The following is a 16,131-nucleotide window of genomic DNA, read 5'->3' as shown; positions in this document are numbered from 1 at the left end:
ACTGTGATATGTGCACAGTCTTTAGCCAGTACAAATTGTTTTATTTTTCCATGTACTTCAAATGCTAAGGTTGTCTCTGTAAAACTCAGCCACTTTTCCCTCTAGAGCCACTTATGACCTACCAGCTATGCTATGAAGGATCCAGAAGATAAACTAGAGCCTTGATTTCCCTAATCAATCAAGTGTAGGCTGGGAGTCAGGGAAAAGAGGGAGAAATGTGTATATATTTCCATCAGATACATGAACTAAGCACCTAAAAAAACACAGAGTCAATTATTAACATCCTATGTTTAGTATCAGGCAATAAACAGCTTTTGCTGTACCTTTGGTGTATGTACCTTGCCATCATTGCTTACTAAATACTAAAGAAAATTTAGAAAGCTTTGCAGTTTCATGTTTTCAAACACATTTTCACTATTAATCATCTGTTTGTAGTTCAGCACGAAGGACCATCGAATCCATGCTTTACATCTGTTTTAAATTAATGACTTTAAAGTTTTTCATGTAACAAATTCTAATCTTTGTTGTCTTATTACTTAGCTTTTTGCCTTAATCTTCCCTCAGAACTTCCTGTTTGAATGAAATACTGAGTTAAAAAGGTACTTGAGTAGTGAGAGTGAACTTAACATAGGATTTTTCTTTCCCGCTGTAGATGGAAATTCCTTCTGCTGGCATTGTGAACCGGTACATTGCTACTCAGGGGCCTCTTCCACACACGTGTGCACACTTCTGGCAGGTGGTCTGGGATCACAAATTATCACTGATCATCATGTTAACAACTCTCACCGAACGAGGACGGGTAAGTGCCTAGGTCCTTTGTATGATGAAGAAATGTACTATAGCTTTGAACTTTTTTCATTGTTATGGTTAAATAACCCTATCAGAGGCCAACTTACTTTGTTGAGTCATTCCTCTGAAGGCCAGGATTTCTGAATTAATTAGACAGAGCAGATAGACCTCAACTTGCTTTTTGTTATGCTGCTTTGCAAACAGACCAGCTCTCTGATAACAGAAATCACTGCATTCATTCTGTTGTGCTGATCAGACTGGTACTATGTGCTGTTTTTCTCTCTGAGTATTGGCCACCATGTGGCAGTTTCTCTCCAAAAGATTCAGCAAATGTCTGGAAGCATTGAGTTGGTTGAGCAAACCTTGTAGTCTAGATGTAAAAAGGAGTCTGGCATTGTGCTAGTGGTCAGAATTCAGCTTGCTCATTTTTATTTGCATCTCAGGTTCCTTCCTAGAATTGTTCTGATATAGTTTTTAATTATGTTAAAATAAATTCTGTCTCTCCTTGAATTTTGGAATAGTACATTGAAAATCTGGTGTATAATGATTTAATTTGTTCTTTAAAGATTAAACTTTAGATTGAAGGGGAAGATATTGGTTTTGGGGCTTTAGAAGCTGAAAAACAGTCGGATTTTTTAAGAGGTAGAGAAGTTGGTTACTCCTCTGTGCCTTCACCATAGGCTTTATCTGTATTTCATATGTGATTTGTCCTACATTATCAAATTTATCTGGCAGCTCAGTCAGAACCCAGTGTCTTTAAAAAAGCAAGGGAGTGAGCATTTTAAGTCGTAAACACCAAAAAATTGAGGTCTAAGGAAGTACAATTAAGCAACAATTAGGTTCTAACCACGGTCATGTTATGTACCTGCTCATGGAAGCAGATGTTGTTGAACATCTCCTGACATAAAAATGTTCCCTTCATCTTTTGATTGTATTGGTGTATTCATTTCCTTCTACTGAGCAGAAACACAGATCAGTAATAGTCTATTACAATCAGTAATAGAACTGACTGAGTTCATACAGTCAGTTCGAAACTTCAAGGCAATTGTAGATAGCTTCTAATCATCCTGCTGGTACCTTTGCGTACCAGATACTTTTATGAGGTGTGGGGGGTTTTTTTGTTTGGTTTTTGTTTGTTTGTTTGTTTGGTTTTTGTTGTTGTTGCTGTTGTTTGTTTATTTGTTTCAGGGTGGTTTTGGGGGGTTTTTTGTTTGTTTGTTTTTTGTTTTTTCTGTGAGAAATTAGATTTGCCCAGCTTGTGGGTGAACTTTCATAGAAAAAGATGCATGTTTTTGTCAAGAATATCCCCATTGGCAAATGCCAAACGTTTTCCTAGTCCCTGGAGGTTTTACATTCCAGATTCTCTTTTTCCAATGGTGTTAAGATTTGTGATAGGATTTTTTTTTTTCTCCACAGTAATAAACATTTTTTCAGAAATGGATGTGTTATTTTGGCTTAAATTTGAAGGGGAAAGTACTTAAGATAAATTACCACAGTAAAACTTTCAGGCATAATGGTTATAATTTTGATTTCAAGCCTCTGAAAATTGAGCTCTATTAAAGGTAAATTAAGAAATTTTAACTTTTCAAAAATTCCAGCTCATGTTACTCTGTATCAATTAGAAAGTTACAGACAACAAAAACCTTGAATTTTGTGCAGGTTGCAATCTCCACAGGTGGAGATTCCACATTTCTCATAGGGCTTCTTGTTTCTGTGCTTGTCCTTCTTTGTGGATTCTTTTTTGCCAACATCTAGTCAGAATTTCCCTTGTTGCTTTTTTACGGTTGCCTCTTGTCCTTTTGTTGCTCACTTTCAAGAAAGGTATGGCTTTGCCATTGCTGTAACCTATTAGATGGCTAAAGTTAGTTTCAAATTTAATCCCTGCACTTCTTTTCTTAAGACAGAATAAATCTGTCTTTATTCTCCCACATTATGCCTTGAGAAGTCACTCTAGCAATTAAAGGTGAACAGCAGACAAAGCATCATGCATCCAATTGACCTGAATATTTATTATAAATCACTAAAACAGAAGTTTATGGAGAACTTGGCCTATTTTGTCCTGTTATTTTTCAATTTGGATGGAAAAAAATCTCACCAGTAAATTCAAACACATTTTGTACCTCTCCTTGCGTTCCCTGAACCATGAAATAGGAAGGAAAGCTGGAAACAGAAGGCCTTGAATACAACACTCTTGACATGTGCCTATTTTTCTTTACAGACCAAATGTCATCAGTATTGGCCTGATCCACCAGATGTCATGGAATATGGCTGCTTCCGTGTCAGATGCCACTCTGAAGACTGCACAATTGCTTATGTTGTCAGAGAAATGGTCATTACAAATGTTGAGGTAAATGCTCCTTGCCTTTAATTATCCCCAAACAAGCTGAATGAATGCATTCATAGATGGGTAGATAAAGACTGTGGCAATGTATATCTCTGTGTGTTGGTATGATGTGTGTCTATATACACACAGACAACTTTTTAAAAATAGAATATGTGTATTATGTGGACCAACATGGTATGATTATTTTCTTAGAGCTTCTTCAAAGACACACTTTTGGAAGTTCTAGAATACATTATGCTGTACAGGTACCATAATAAGCATCATAAGGAAGTTTAGTGCTTTTCTTTAAACAGTTTTGCAGTCACTGACTCTTCATAAGGACTTTGATTTATAATGAGAGTTTTTATCCAAAGTAACTCTGCTCTTTCAAGGGTGAAATATGGGTCACTTGGTTAATAGCACATGCAGCCATTAAAGAAGTGACGCATAATAGAGTTGTTTTGAAGGAAGATGCAGAATCTCACCAGTTCCTTTCCAATGTCTTTAGTCAGATTTAAAAAAAAAAAAAAACAATTTTTTTGTTTCTCAAATGAAATGTGTTCAGTTTATGAAAAATACTTATATTCTATAACTCCTAATACTTTCATGCTAATATCTAGGGAGTTAGGAAGCAAAGAGAAGGCAAAAACCAGCATATTATCTTGTGTTTTGAAATCTGTGTTCAGGTCACATCTAGACTTCGCACAACCTGAATTGTAGGGGTTGAAGTTTGGTTTTTGTTTTAAAGTTGACCTGCATTTCCTAAGCCTTTCCCTTCTTCTTCTCCAAAATTCTATGGCCACAGGTATTTTCTAAAACGATGAAGAGTTTATGCTACCATAAGATGCGTAAGAAGTCATTGTATACTGACCAAAGGCAATTTGTAGTCAGTCTTTTAAACGAATGTATATTTAAGTAGCTTTTACTGTTACCAGAATTGCTAGTACTAATGATAACAGTAAGCAAGGAAAAGGCAATATCTGTTTTAAAAGATAATATTTAATCAATGTTCTTACAGCAAGATGACCAATCCTTTAGTCTCATACATTTGTAACTTGACACTCTCTCACTTGACAGTGCATCCAAATTTGTTTTAATGTGATTTAAGTTTTCCTTTGTAGTCATAAACATGTGAGAGATGTCAGATGTCAGTACTTAAAGGTTTTTCAGTTAAGACAGTTTACAGTACTTCTGTTTCTAGATATGAGAAACTGCCCAGTAAGGGAGCAGCATGATATTTGTTTCTACATTTTGGCTGATTACTCTGTAAGAGATCAACTTGAATATCGGCACAGAAGAAATTAACCTTATACAAGTAGTACTGCAACTATATGTGCCCAAAGTTTTAGCCCTTGTCACTCAAATTATTTATTTGTAACCTTTCTAATGCTCATAAAATAAAAAAAGGTTTAATTTCCTGCCTTTTCTTTTCAAGACCAAGATTTGAAAGCTATACTGTAGCACTAAGTTTGGGGGGCTTTGGGGTTGGTTGAGGCTTTTTATTTTTAAAAAACAGCTTCAGAACATTTTGAGGATCAGAACAAACAGAAAGAAATCATGTAGTGAGAGTGCAGAGTTCATCACACAGTGCACTATTTTGTAAATTGAGATACGTATTTCTTTATGATCCTTGACAAAAATCCATAAGAAGCTGAGAAACAAATTTTCTTTCAGTTTCCTTTAAGATAAATGCCTTGCAATGTATGATTGGCCATTAAATCTCACTGGTTTTGAAACAAAAGAGACAAATAACAAAACTAAGTTAGAAGTGTTATTGCTGTGCAAGTGTGTACAGCAGCCTAATAATGTGTGAACAGTTGTCCAAGAAATGACAAATGTCACTTGCCAGAGTATCTACTCTTTAGAAACTGGGCTTTAACCCTGATCATTGAGATTCAGCTTTCAAGGTATGTTTGTGAAGCTCACTGGCAAAGAGCACACCTTTTCCTGCTTAGAAGGTAAAAAGACCATTTCATGGTTAATTTGGTTCTACACTGTGATTTTTTTTTTTGCGTCATTATTGAAGATTATGTTATAACCTCTGTGAAAAAGGACATTAAAAGAAGCATTGAAATGCAAAATCTATTGCTTGGTTTTTAACATCAGTTAGAATTAAGGTTGACATTTCAAGTTTAAATTTCCTACTTTCTATATGACTGTTATGATTCTCAGTTCTTTGTGTTGATTTTCTGAAGAGCACACAAATCTTTTATTAATCAGGGAGAGGCTATCATTTAAGGAGAATGAAACAAGGAAATTTGCCTTTGATGTAATTATAATAAGCAAGGCTGCAAATTGCAGAAGGCTGAGGAATGGATATTTTTGTGGCTGATGGTCTTGACAGTACAGCTGTATAGCAAGTGTTAGAGCAGCCATTTGAAGCATTACCTGTGACAGCCCTATTCTTTGTTTGGAGTTTCAGCCCCAGTAACAGACTCACTAGAAAAGAACACGTGCTTCTGGGCAAAATCTAGGCTGTTATCTTAAGCACAGTGCTGCTGTGGTTAAGTATCTTGAATTTGCTCAGGATGGGTAGGGACAAGTAAATCATTTTGTCAGAGATTTTTTTTGCTGAACAGTTTTGCTGTAATGAAAAGAACCATTATCAGAAGCACAACAACAAACAACTGGGGACAAACATGATGTCTTTAGACCTCTGTAGTTCCTTAATAAGTAAATGTGGATCAATGCCATGAAGAAGCTAAATCCTGGCCAAGGGGGTGATGATAAACTGGGCAAGTTACATACCCTGAAGTATCACTGAACTGTGCTGTTTGGGCTAATTTTTTTGAATTCATAGTTTTTAAATGGATTTGGAGAAATACAAAATACATGAATTCCATTGAAATCAGTCCACATGAATGCAAAAAAAAAAAAAATTAAAAAGTTTGGAATAGCAAAGTGTACAAGGTCAAGTTAAGCAAAAATAGCAACTTAGCCATAAGCAGCTGTTGCTGTCTCACTTTCTCCAAAACTCATAAAACATGACTAGTAAAGCCAGATATTTATGAAGAAAATTATATATTTATCAGTCCTTAGGATGACTGTGATTGAAAACCTCAGTGGTAAAAGAAAAAATTGTGGAAAGGACTTAAACTAAGTTGCAGAGAATGGTGGTTTGATTAATAACTTGAATATGAGAAGTTGCCTCTTATTTTCCTTTATCAGGTTTGTATAAAGGAGCAAGATCTGAGAGGAATAGTGTTTAAAAATAAGTATTGCTAACAGAACATGTACTGTAGGGCTAACTATGGAACCAGTAACTACAATTCCAGCATTTTTTTATGTATAAGTGCTAGATTTTAGTAACTGTGATGGTCTTTTAATGTAAGTTATTTCCATATGGGGTGTTGTTTGGCTGACATTTTCTGCATTTAAAAAATTATTTTCACTAGACTTGAATATATTATGTTTTAAAAAAGCAAAAAAACCCACTAAAAATAAGCTTAAAAATCTGGACTTTATCAGAGTACTGCTTTGATACTTTCTGCATGAGACATAAAAACTTAGACATAGAAAAACTAATTCTAACATAAATATATTTACTGTTTACATTAGGTTTGAATAGCTAATAAAATGTAAAGTGTTTTAAAATACTTGTGCATTTTGGAAGTCAAGTTGCAGAATATTGAAATTTCAGCATTTTGAATCATCTTAGAAGGGCTCAACAAAAGAATCAAAACTGATCATGTTAAAGCACAAATAACTGAAAGACTACACTGAGGCTTGAGGCAGACCTGGAATAATTAACAAACACCTATTTTGGTCTCTAAGGATGATTAGGGCACATAACAGAAGCTGAAGATGCTTACACCAAAAGCAGCAGCTTTGAGGACTTAAGTGCATGTTCTTTGTATATTCTCACTCTGAATAAGTCTTATGTAACGTACTTTTTGTACCTCATGTCTGTAAACTCTTTAACTAAATGCAGCTCACTCTATTTGAGCCTGAAGTACTGATAAGTAAAAAGTCAGTCAGCTCTTTCCTTTGTTCTGAGCTTGTAAAATTACTTTTTGCTTCTACAGATCACTGTCAGTGTTTCTCAGGTGTGCCACTGGCATTTATCCATGTTGTGTAGCTTTAAGTTCTTGAAGCATGTGGAAGGCAATTGGGTACTCAGTCTTGGATAATTTTCAAATTAATCAAGTCTTTGTTTCACCAGGTTGCTATAATTCAAACATCTCTGATTTAAGAGATTCAGCTCAAACTGTGATGTGTAATTGCTACTTTACCTCATTTCCCTTTTGAAGAGGTTCTGATTAAGCATGTGCAGATTTTCAAATGATGGCTTTTTAATGACATTTTCTAGATATGTTTTTGTATTCTTTTTAATCTGTGGCATTTCAGAAAACTGTGAGCAGTAATCATTTGATCAAGGTAAACTTTTTTTACTCAGTAGAGCTGGGTAGCAAAAGGCCATGCATGCCTTTTCATGCAGAGATCCTGGTCACTGTGCATCTTTTGATGACATGGATGGTAGATCCCCGTGTAATTTGTATTACACTGAGCTTGTTCATTAATGTTAGATTACATTGTTCATGTGGGCCTTATGCTGGACCTTTTAACTGTTGATTTCTCAGGCTGTGCTTTTAAGAAGCAAAGTATGAACTATGTAATTTTTCTTTTTGATCCTGTGGGCAATTGTAAATTTCTGCAACTGCTTTGACTGGAATAAATGTATTCCCTAAGACTCTACTTAGTACTTATAGTATAGAATAGTATATTACACTTATTCCATCTTTTGTGTCCTATTAGCCTGTTCCCCGGGAGTGGAACATCCTCAAGTGGGAGAGGAAAACAAGCAGTTGAAGACATTTAAAACAGGTCCTATATTTTAGCAGTTGTGAGCATAAGAGAAAGGGGAAAAAACTTTTAAAGTCACTAGCATCACAAAAGCATTCCTGTGTGGACCACTAGGGAAAGGCCAGCTTTTATAGACCAATCCAGTCATAAAGGAGAGTTTTATTTCAGAAGGGTGCCAAATGTTAAGTCTGGTAATGGACATAAATTAAATGCTGGTAACAGCTTAACTATTGCAAAATATGTGGAAGGAATAAAGGAACATGAAGAATTGTCTCAGTTTGTAAAGATTGAGGTCCTCACTACATGGTGCAGCAGAGCTCATGAGCATCTTAGGTCTTTTCCTTCCCACCCTAATCATTAGTTACATGTGCAACAAAGCAGTTCAGCCCGATCTGAATGCAGAGATGATTGAGTGATTTCATAATCAAAGGTAGCAAAACGCTGAAGAATTTCTGTAAAACTGTGGGGTTTTTACATATAATTGATTCAAAATAACAACTTTTTGTACAATAGACTTTTTTAACTAATTATATTGCTTCCACACATAAAAGTAACTTCTGTGGATCATACAGATGTCATTCTTATATATATCCAATGAGCATGTATGTATGAATGATATTCATGTATATATACTGTTTTCTGACAGAAACCAGATTTAGCAAGGGTTCCAGGCAACTTTATTATATCTGAGTCTGTAAGTGTGCACAGACATATTTACAACAGATTGTATAGGCCCTAAACCCCTGGTATATTGATATTGTTCTCAGTAGTTCTGCTGTTCTCAGTTGTTTCTTCCAATCAGTTCTAAGCTACTGTATAGTACTGTTATGCTTATGTCTTGTAGCATTTTACCTCAGGTGAATCAATGATGTCAAAGTCTAACAGTCAATAAATCAAAACAATTAAAATGTTTAGATCACAGAAGTTAAACTTGATACCTGATTTATTTAGAAAATGTTCTGCCTTATGAATTCTTTCCAAGATTTACATGTCCATGCTTTACACTGAATTTTAAAATCACGAATGTTTCTACACCATCTAGCTCTTATTGCATCTGCAGAAAACACTTGCTGTGAAAAAGATGACTTATATCTAATAAACATTAATACAGGAATCATAACACTGGCCGTTTTTTGAAAACTTTACTGTGTTTTAGACAGAACAACAACACACTGTCACCCATCTCCAGTATGTAGCTTGGCCTGATCATGGCGTTCCTGATGATTCCATGGACTTCTTGGAGTTTGTGACCTGCATGAGGCCAAAGAGAGTAAAGAATGAGCCAGTTCTTGTTCACTGCAGGTACTTGTGTTTTAAGACTCTGATTATAGATCTGCTCCAGCCTTAGAATAAGCATTTGATGGGAAAAGTTGCTCCACAAGACAGGAGATTCCTTGAATTAGATGAATATGTTAAACTGTGTGGTATGAGCATTTACTGCTGATGACAGAAACACTGATTTTACGTCTAAAGGATGAGTTTACTTTGTCTCCCTTTCTCCTACATCGTTTTGGTGAAATGGCTTAGTCATGTAATTATCACGGATGTGATAATCTGCAATTTAATTTGTTCACTGTTTTTTATCCTCTACCACTGTTGTAATCTCATTCTGAATGGTACTGCAAAAATTCTTTTCCTGCTGTTCAAGTGTGTGTGTCATAAAAACAGTCAATTAGATCATACCTTTTTTAAGACAAAAATACCAAACCAGTACAGTTTGAGCAGTTTAACTGTTTAAAAATGCATTTACTTTAGATGAATTTTTAGTTTTAATTATATTAAAAATATTTTCTTTTTAGTACTTACCAAAAAAATATTACTGAAATATTGCTGTAAAAATAAACTTTGCACTCTCTTTGAATTTTACTAGGGTCTTCCTGTAATTTCCAAGGCTGTCCTACTGTGTTATTAATTTGGTGCATTGCAAAAACCTGATTTTATATTCTAATTTTATATTAATATTTATATTTTATCTTCTCCTGTTGCATTTCACAGTGCAGGAATCGGTCGCACTGGTGTGTTGGTCACTATGGAAACAGCCATGTGCTTAATTGAAAGGAACCAGCCTGTTTATCCACTGGATATTGTACGGAAAATGCGAGACCAGAGAGCCATGATGGTGCAAACAGCAGTAAGTGATGGAGAGGAAGCATTATTTTCTGTACATATACTGCACTCATAAAGTATAAAACAGGTCCAAAATTTTTTTAAAGGATCTACTAGTATGAATTTTCAGTTGCCATTACGTTTCATGCATGAATTTAACATAATGTAGCATAGTGGCAAAGGCTGCCTTGCTAATGAGGCATTTATCTATTTTTAAAATATTTCTTATCCTGCCATGAAAAGATAATTGATTTCAATACATTCTAAGTAGTTAGAATACCCAAAGTCAGACTTGTACTGATCATTGCTTCAGGGTCCTTTGTCTAAATTCTCTGCAAGAAGCTAGAATAAATTTTTGCTTTTATTCTAGTACAAGGACTAGTACCAGGAAGTTATTAAGTTGAAGGCAAAATCAACGTGTTTGTGGCCTGGCTTGAAAAGAAGGAAGTGGCTTCTCAAAAGGCCACTTTAGAGTAGAAATTCTACAAGGAACTTCAACATTCAAGAATTGGTCCTCTTCTTGAGAATCAGATGTAAAAACCTGTAGTAAACTTCAGCTTGCCAGAAGACTGAATCCCTTTTATTACATCAGAAATCAGCCTGAATTGTCCTTTCACACCACACTATGACATAACTGAAAAATACAGGGAATAGTAATAAATACAGCTACAGTCAGCCTTCTGGTATAGAAAACAACTACCTAAAATAGGATTCTTTACTTTGCTTGCTTGTTAGTTTGCTGTCAGCACAATCAGGAGAGGGACGATCTGTAGCAGCAATACTGTGAAACTAAATTCACTTGTTATTTCTGAAGAAAGCAGATGCTGTTGTGTAAAGCTGGTGACCAAAACTGGGATACTGTGCTGTAGAGGAGACATAGAAGCAAGCACTCAAATGTAAGAAAACAGAATACCAGAGAGATGCATGTAAATATTACAATCTGTCCTGGATGCTCTATCACATTCCCATGGCTGGATATCCCACTTAGGGTTTCTGGGAGAGCCATTAGAGATTGTTCAGTTTTAATAAAGAGATTGTTCAGTTTTAATAGCCTTGCCTAAAGCATGTTCAGCTGCCCTGTGGGGATTGTGTGTGCTCCAGTTATAAGGTGCTATGATTTGCCAGATGCACGTTGTGATAGGGGGTACTCAAAAAGAAGGGACCAATCAGAGCTATTACCTGGTCAGTTAAGTGTCTGTTGTTAATCGTGTGATAGCTGTAGTTTCTCAAAGACCAGTAATGGTGTTGCCTTGAGCAGCCAAAAAAGCTTCAACCGAAATGACGAAGCTATAACAAAGTTGGTGTAACTGTATGGCCTTTCATTAAAAAAAAAAAAAAAAAAAAAAAAAAAAAAAAAAAAAAAAAAAGGAAACACAGAGAAATTAGGTATCAAACAATGCAGAATACAGTGCTTAGGATATACAAAATAGAAGTAGCTACCAGCTGAGTGAACAGTAAGAATACATGCAACAGTTAAGAGCAAAGAAAACAAGTAGTCAGAGATTGAGTCAGAGGAAGCAGTGCTGAAGTACTCATTCTTTTATTTGTTCAGTAATTTGATCATACAAGTTAACAGAAGTATTGAACAGAGAGCTAAATACCACACCTGGCTTGTTCAGGCAGTAGAAATATGGAAATGACAGTAACAATGAAGAGACAAGTCAAAGTAATTAAGTAATAAGAACAAAGTAATATTGAAGGTGGGAGTAATTGACTGAAAGGTTGAAAGAAAAGCCAGGAAAATCGAAATGCAAAAAACTCATTTCCACTTTCCTGTTTTCCTTAGGTTTTTCTGTACTTAAAAGAAAATGTGTTATGTTTTGTTATGGACAAGAATAACATTCTTTTATATAAAAGCAACCTAAGGTCCTTAGCAGTCCAAATGTTATCATTTAGCCTTGTCCTTTGGGAGATAGTGGGAGGATGTTTCCACTGATAATTGTATCATTCCTTGACAATACAAGGGTGACTGGGAGAACATTTCAAAGATGGAAAAAGGGACGTAAAAAATGTGAAGCTTTGCTTCTCTGAATATATGACATAGAACTTTGGAGAAAAGGATTCATTTGGGGGTTTTGACAATAGTAGTTTCAACAGAAGAAGTGAGGATGCTTTGATGATGCAAGTTCTCATACATTTCAATAATCTTGTGTTCTCAGGATTGTGTTAGTCATAGAAATTTATTCAGGCTACCTGGATTTTTAGTTCTGCACTAGTCCTATTGATATATCACTTTTTAGGAAGAAGCTTACAGTCTAATTATTTTTAACAAATAATTACATTATAAGGTGATGTAAGAGCTAGTCTTTGTAATAGTATAATGCAGAAAAGAAACTGTAATTTGTAAAAACTTTAAGATCTAATTGAGATCAAAATGTTGGGTGAGAGAAGACTTAATGTGGCTACTGATTTTCAAAACTATTAATTTGAAAGGTTTTGATCCCCTTCTCTTACAAATGGAGATATGTGGTCTGAACAAAAATTGATAATGAAATTACTCCTTCTGCAGTCAGGTTTGGGGGGAAAAATGAAAAAAAAAAGGGGGTTCAGTTAGATAATTACACCTATAAATCCTATATGGCACCTTAAAATGTGGCCTTGGTCATGTAACTTAATTGTGCCCTGTAATATGTAACTGCAGGGTTGGCAAGCTCAGTAATATTCGTAATAATCAGATAACTACAAATCACTGCCCCACTCCCCCGCAATAGATGAGACGTATAAAGAAGGTAAATATCAAGTTAAGCTTAGTCAAAAGTCATGCACAGTTTTTGCAAATAATTCCTATTCCCTGAATATTAGGCATGTATTCTTTTAGTTTAGGGAACTGTATTTTCCTTGGAATGTGATTTTTAGTGCTTGTCCTTTAAGGAAGAGTAAATGTCAGCTTTGTTTACTATGAACATAGACAGGAGAGTAGGATTTTCTCCACTCATCCTTGTAGCTCCTCTCCTGTCATTGCTCAGGAAAAAAGGAAGCCGTGGAACTGATAGTCCTATTCAATAATACTGTCTAATCAGCAGTTTAACTGAACATCCATAAATGTTTTTATGTTTTCTTTCCTGCACAGAGTCAATACAAATTTGTTTGCGAAGCTATTCTTCGTGTTTACAAAGAAGGATTGGTTCGACCACTGGATTCCAGTTAGCACAGCACTGAAGGATGAGTTCTTTTTTCGGCTAAAATACCTGCTCTTTAAGTAAAGCAAGGGCTTGTTTCTGAAAGCAAATAGAACGGACTAGAAGCCCATGAAAAGACAGACGAGCACATTTGAACTGTTGCACTTTAAATTTCTCAAGAAGATTGCTAAATCATGTACAGTATAACAGAGTCATGTAGATAAATATATGACAGTAATTGTGTGTAATATGCTTTATTCCCATAGACAACCATAAACAATCATGGAAACCTTAACACATCTCTTTTACTGCCTTAAAACACCCTTTACTTTGAAAGTTACAAAGTTCCTTGTGTTTCCTTTGAAATTGCAGAAAGAAAACTCCTATTATTGAAATTTTTCATCTTTAGGATGTATTTAATGTATTTGTATGGTATGAAAGTTCATTGAAGGTGAATATTTGTAACTTTCTTATTGGGATACTAAATATCCTTGGAACTGTAACCTTGACTAAAAGGCTGATGAAGAGCTTTAAAGGCTACTGCATAACTACTGTACACTGAGCTGGAGAAATTTAGTATTCAGTTACCGTAAATCTATTAGTGAGTATGCCAGCTGTTATAATATGCTGCTTAGAAATCACATCTACTGTATGTGATGTGAAAATAATGCTGCATTTAGGCATTTATTCAGATGGTACAGTCTACATCTTCTGTTGCTCAATTTTAGGTGCAACTTGCCCTTTTGACAGGAACCTACTTCTTACAGTTTTAGTTATTGCACCCCTTTTCTTCTGTTTCTGCTGTCCATCTCGTTTATACTTTTCACTGCTGTTTCTATATGTGGACTGAAAACATTTTAACTTAAAACGAGGTTTAATTCTCTCTCATGTTTTGTTTCCATGTGTATTTATGAGTTCTCAGATGTAAATGTGGATTAATGTTGCACACAAGTACTAGACTTTTGACTTACTGTATATGCAAAGTAGTCTAATCCAATACTGGAAGAAAAATTACTACTGAACCCATCAAATATGTTGCTGCTATTTCAAGGTGTGAAGCCTACAAGGGCACAGGTGTTGCTGGTGTTCAGATGGTGATGAAATGTTGACTTGCTGTCCTCCAGCAAAGCGCTCTTACCCATCGAAACACGACTCCCTTTGGCAAGAGTTCTCCAGATTTACCGTGTTTCTTGCTTATACAGAAATGCAGTTAAATTCACCTGAAGATTTTACATGGAAAGAGAGAATGAATTTGTACATTGATGAATAATTCACCCTAAGGTACAATGGTCTCTGTTTCATTTCAGATGAGAGAATTGGACTTTCTGAACGGTATAACCACATTTGTATAATGTTAAATTATTTTGTGTGTGCTTTTTGATTAACCTGAGGTAGTTATTAATTTTTTAACAGTGTTTAAAAATATTCTAAGGGGCTGTTTAAAATTCTGTTATTTAAAAAATGAGTCCTAAATAGGGAAAAAATTGTATGAGGCATATTAGCCAGATGTTTATATGTATAAAAGAGAAAATAAGATTTTTTTTTCAGAGAGATATATATGCACACACATATTCAGATGTATTTTAGAATTATGGTTTGTATTATGGATATTATCATTTATAGCTGAAGTTTCATTATAGAAACTATCACAGCTGTACAATATGCATCTCTCATGTTACTGGTTTTTTCCCCCAAGAGATAACTAGAAAGTGCATGTAGGATGAGCTAAATTGCTGACTTCTCTTTTGTAGGCTTGGTCCTTTCTCTAAGAATACATTTTTAGCTATAGCTGAAGAAGATATGTGGTTAATATTTATTGACCAAAAGAGTTTTAATTGAGATATGCACAGTAGTTGGCAACATGGAAACCTTCTTGGCTTTGTTAGGTTGAATGGTGAATAGGTTTGTGCTCATCCTTACACACTGCATTCCAAATTTCACTTTGACTGGAGTTTTCTGTAATATTTTGGATCACTGTCATCTGGCTTGACTGGGCATAGATTAGAAGGGAAAAGACTGGTTCACTCTTATCTTGTTAAATTGCATCAGATAGCTCAATCTGTCTATGAATCCAAATGTAAAATTATAGTGGACATGCACATATTACTTGGGAAGCTTTGTTATGTGTGTGCCTGTCTGTTAAAATATCTCTTTTTTTTATTATTATTATTTTTATTTTTATTTTATTTTAAGTTGTTCTGTGCCCAGGTCAGAGTCAGCCCTTGCAGGTGGCATGACTTGCATTTAATAGTTTGTCAAGAAGTTGAAAAGAGGCAAGAAAATAAATTGTAAGAAAATATTTAGAGCATCTTTGTGACATCTGTGTCTTTCATGAAAGTACTCATGGTTTCTTTGTGTTCAAGGTTATTTCTATATTCCAGTTGCTATTTATGTTTCTTCATGTTTAATATGTACTTACCAAAGCACTGTAAATGTATTTCTTGTATAACTCCAGTCTCAAGATACATGGTATAGGCTTGACTTGAGTTAGTATGTGTGCATTTAAATGATGACTGTCATATTGTGACAACAAATGCTGCTCTTGTTCTGGTAAACTTGGATGGATTTGGTAATACCATTGAGGAGCTCTTGGATTTTAATAACTTGTTTGAAATTTCTGGCCACAGAGAGAATATTCAAAGCTATATAAATAGTAATCTCTGTAAGTTTTTTATTTGTTTGTTTTAAATACCTTAGAGGAAATATTAACTACACAAGTATGTTGTGTCCATCTTTATTTCAGTCTTGCTGGTTTTTGCACATGTACCTGTAGGGTCCATAGGGGAGAATTGAAGGGGTTTTGTCTTCTCTCTGTAGCGTGTGATGACTTTGCACTGAATGAAGTATGCCTTAGATCTGATCTTGCAGTGAAAGCATAATTATGAAAACATCTTAATGCCAGCTTTTTTTCCATAAAATTTAAGAAATCACGAAGACATAGATTTAATTGATCATTTTGGGGGGAGTTTGCTGGGAGTTAAAACTTGTGAC

General features: G+C 35.0%; 1 protein-coding gene across 1 annotated transcript in view; it reads left to right on the top strand.

Annotated features, from left to right (window-relative positions):
- Positions 1–15,298, top strand: part of PTPN3 (protein tyrosine phosphatase non-receptor type 3) — a 123,239-nt gene extending 107,941 nt beyond the window's left edge. The window contains exons 23-27 of the mRNA XM_066327155.1: positions 653–799; positions 3,008–3,136; positions 9,072–9,217; positions 9,911–10,046; positions 13,092–15,298. Of these exons, the coding sequence (XP_066183252.1) occupies positions 653–799; positions 3,008–3,136; positions 9,072–9,217; positions 9,911–10,046; positions 13,092–13,169 (636 nt within the window). The 3' untranslated portion in view covers positions 13,170–15,298. The remainder of the gene's footprint in view (positions 1–652; positions 800–3,007; positions 3,137–9,071; positions 9,218–9,910; positions 10,047–13,091) is intronic.
- Positions 15,299–16,131: the final 833 nt, after the last annotated feature.

This window comes from Sylvia atricapilla, chromosome 1 (assembly GCF_009819655.1).
Source record: "Sylvia atricapilla isolate bSylAtr1 chromosome 1, bSylAtr1.pri, whole genome shotgun sequence".
NCBI lineage: Eukaryota > Metazoa > Chordata > Aves > Passeriformes > Sylviidae > Sylvia > Sylvia atricapilla.
The sequence above is the reverse complement of the archived record's forward strand: the minus strand, read 5'-3'. Positions and strand labels throughout refer to the sequence as shown.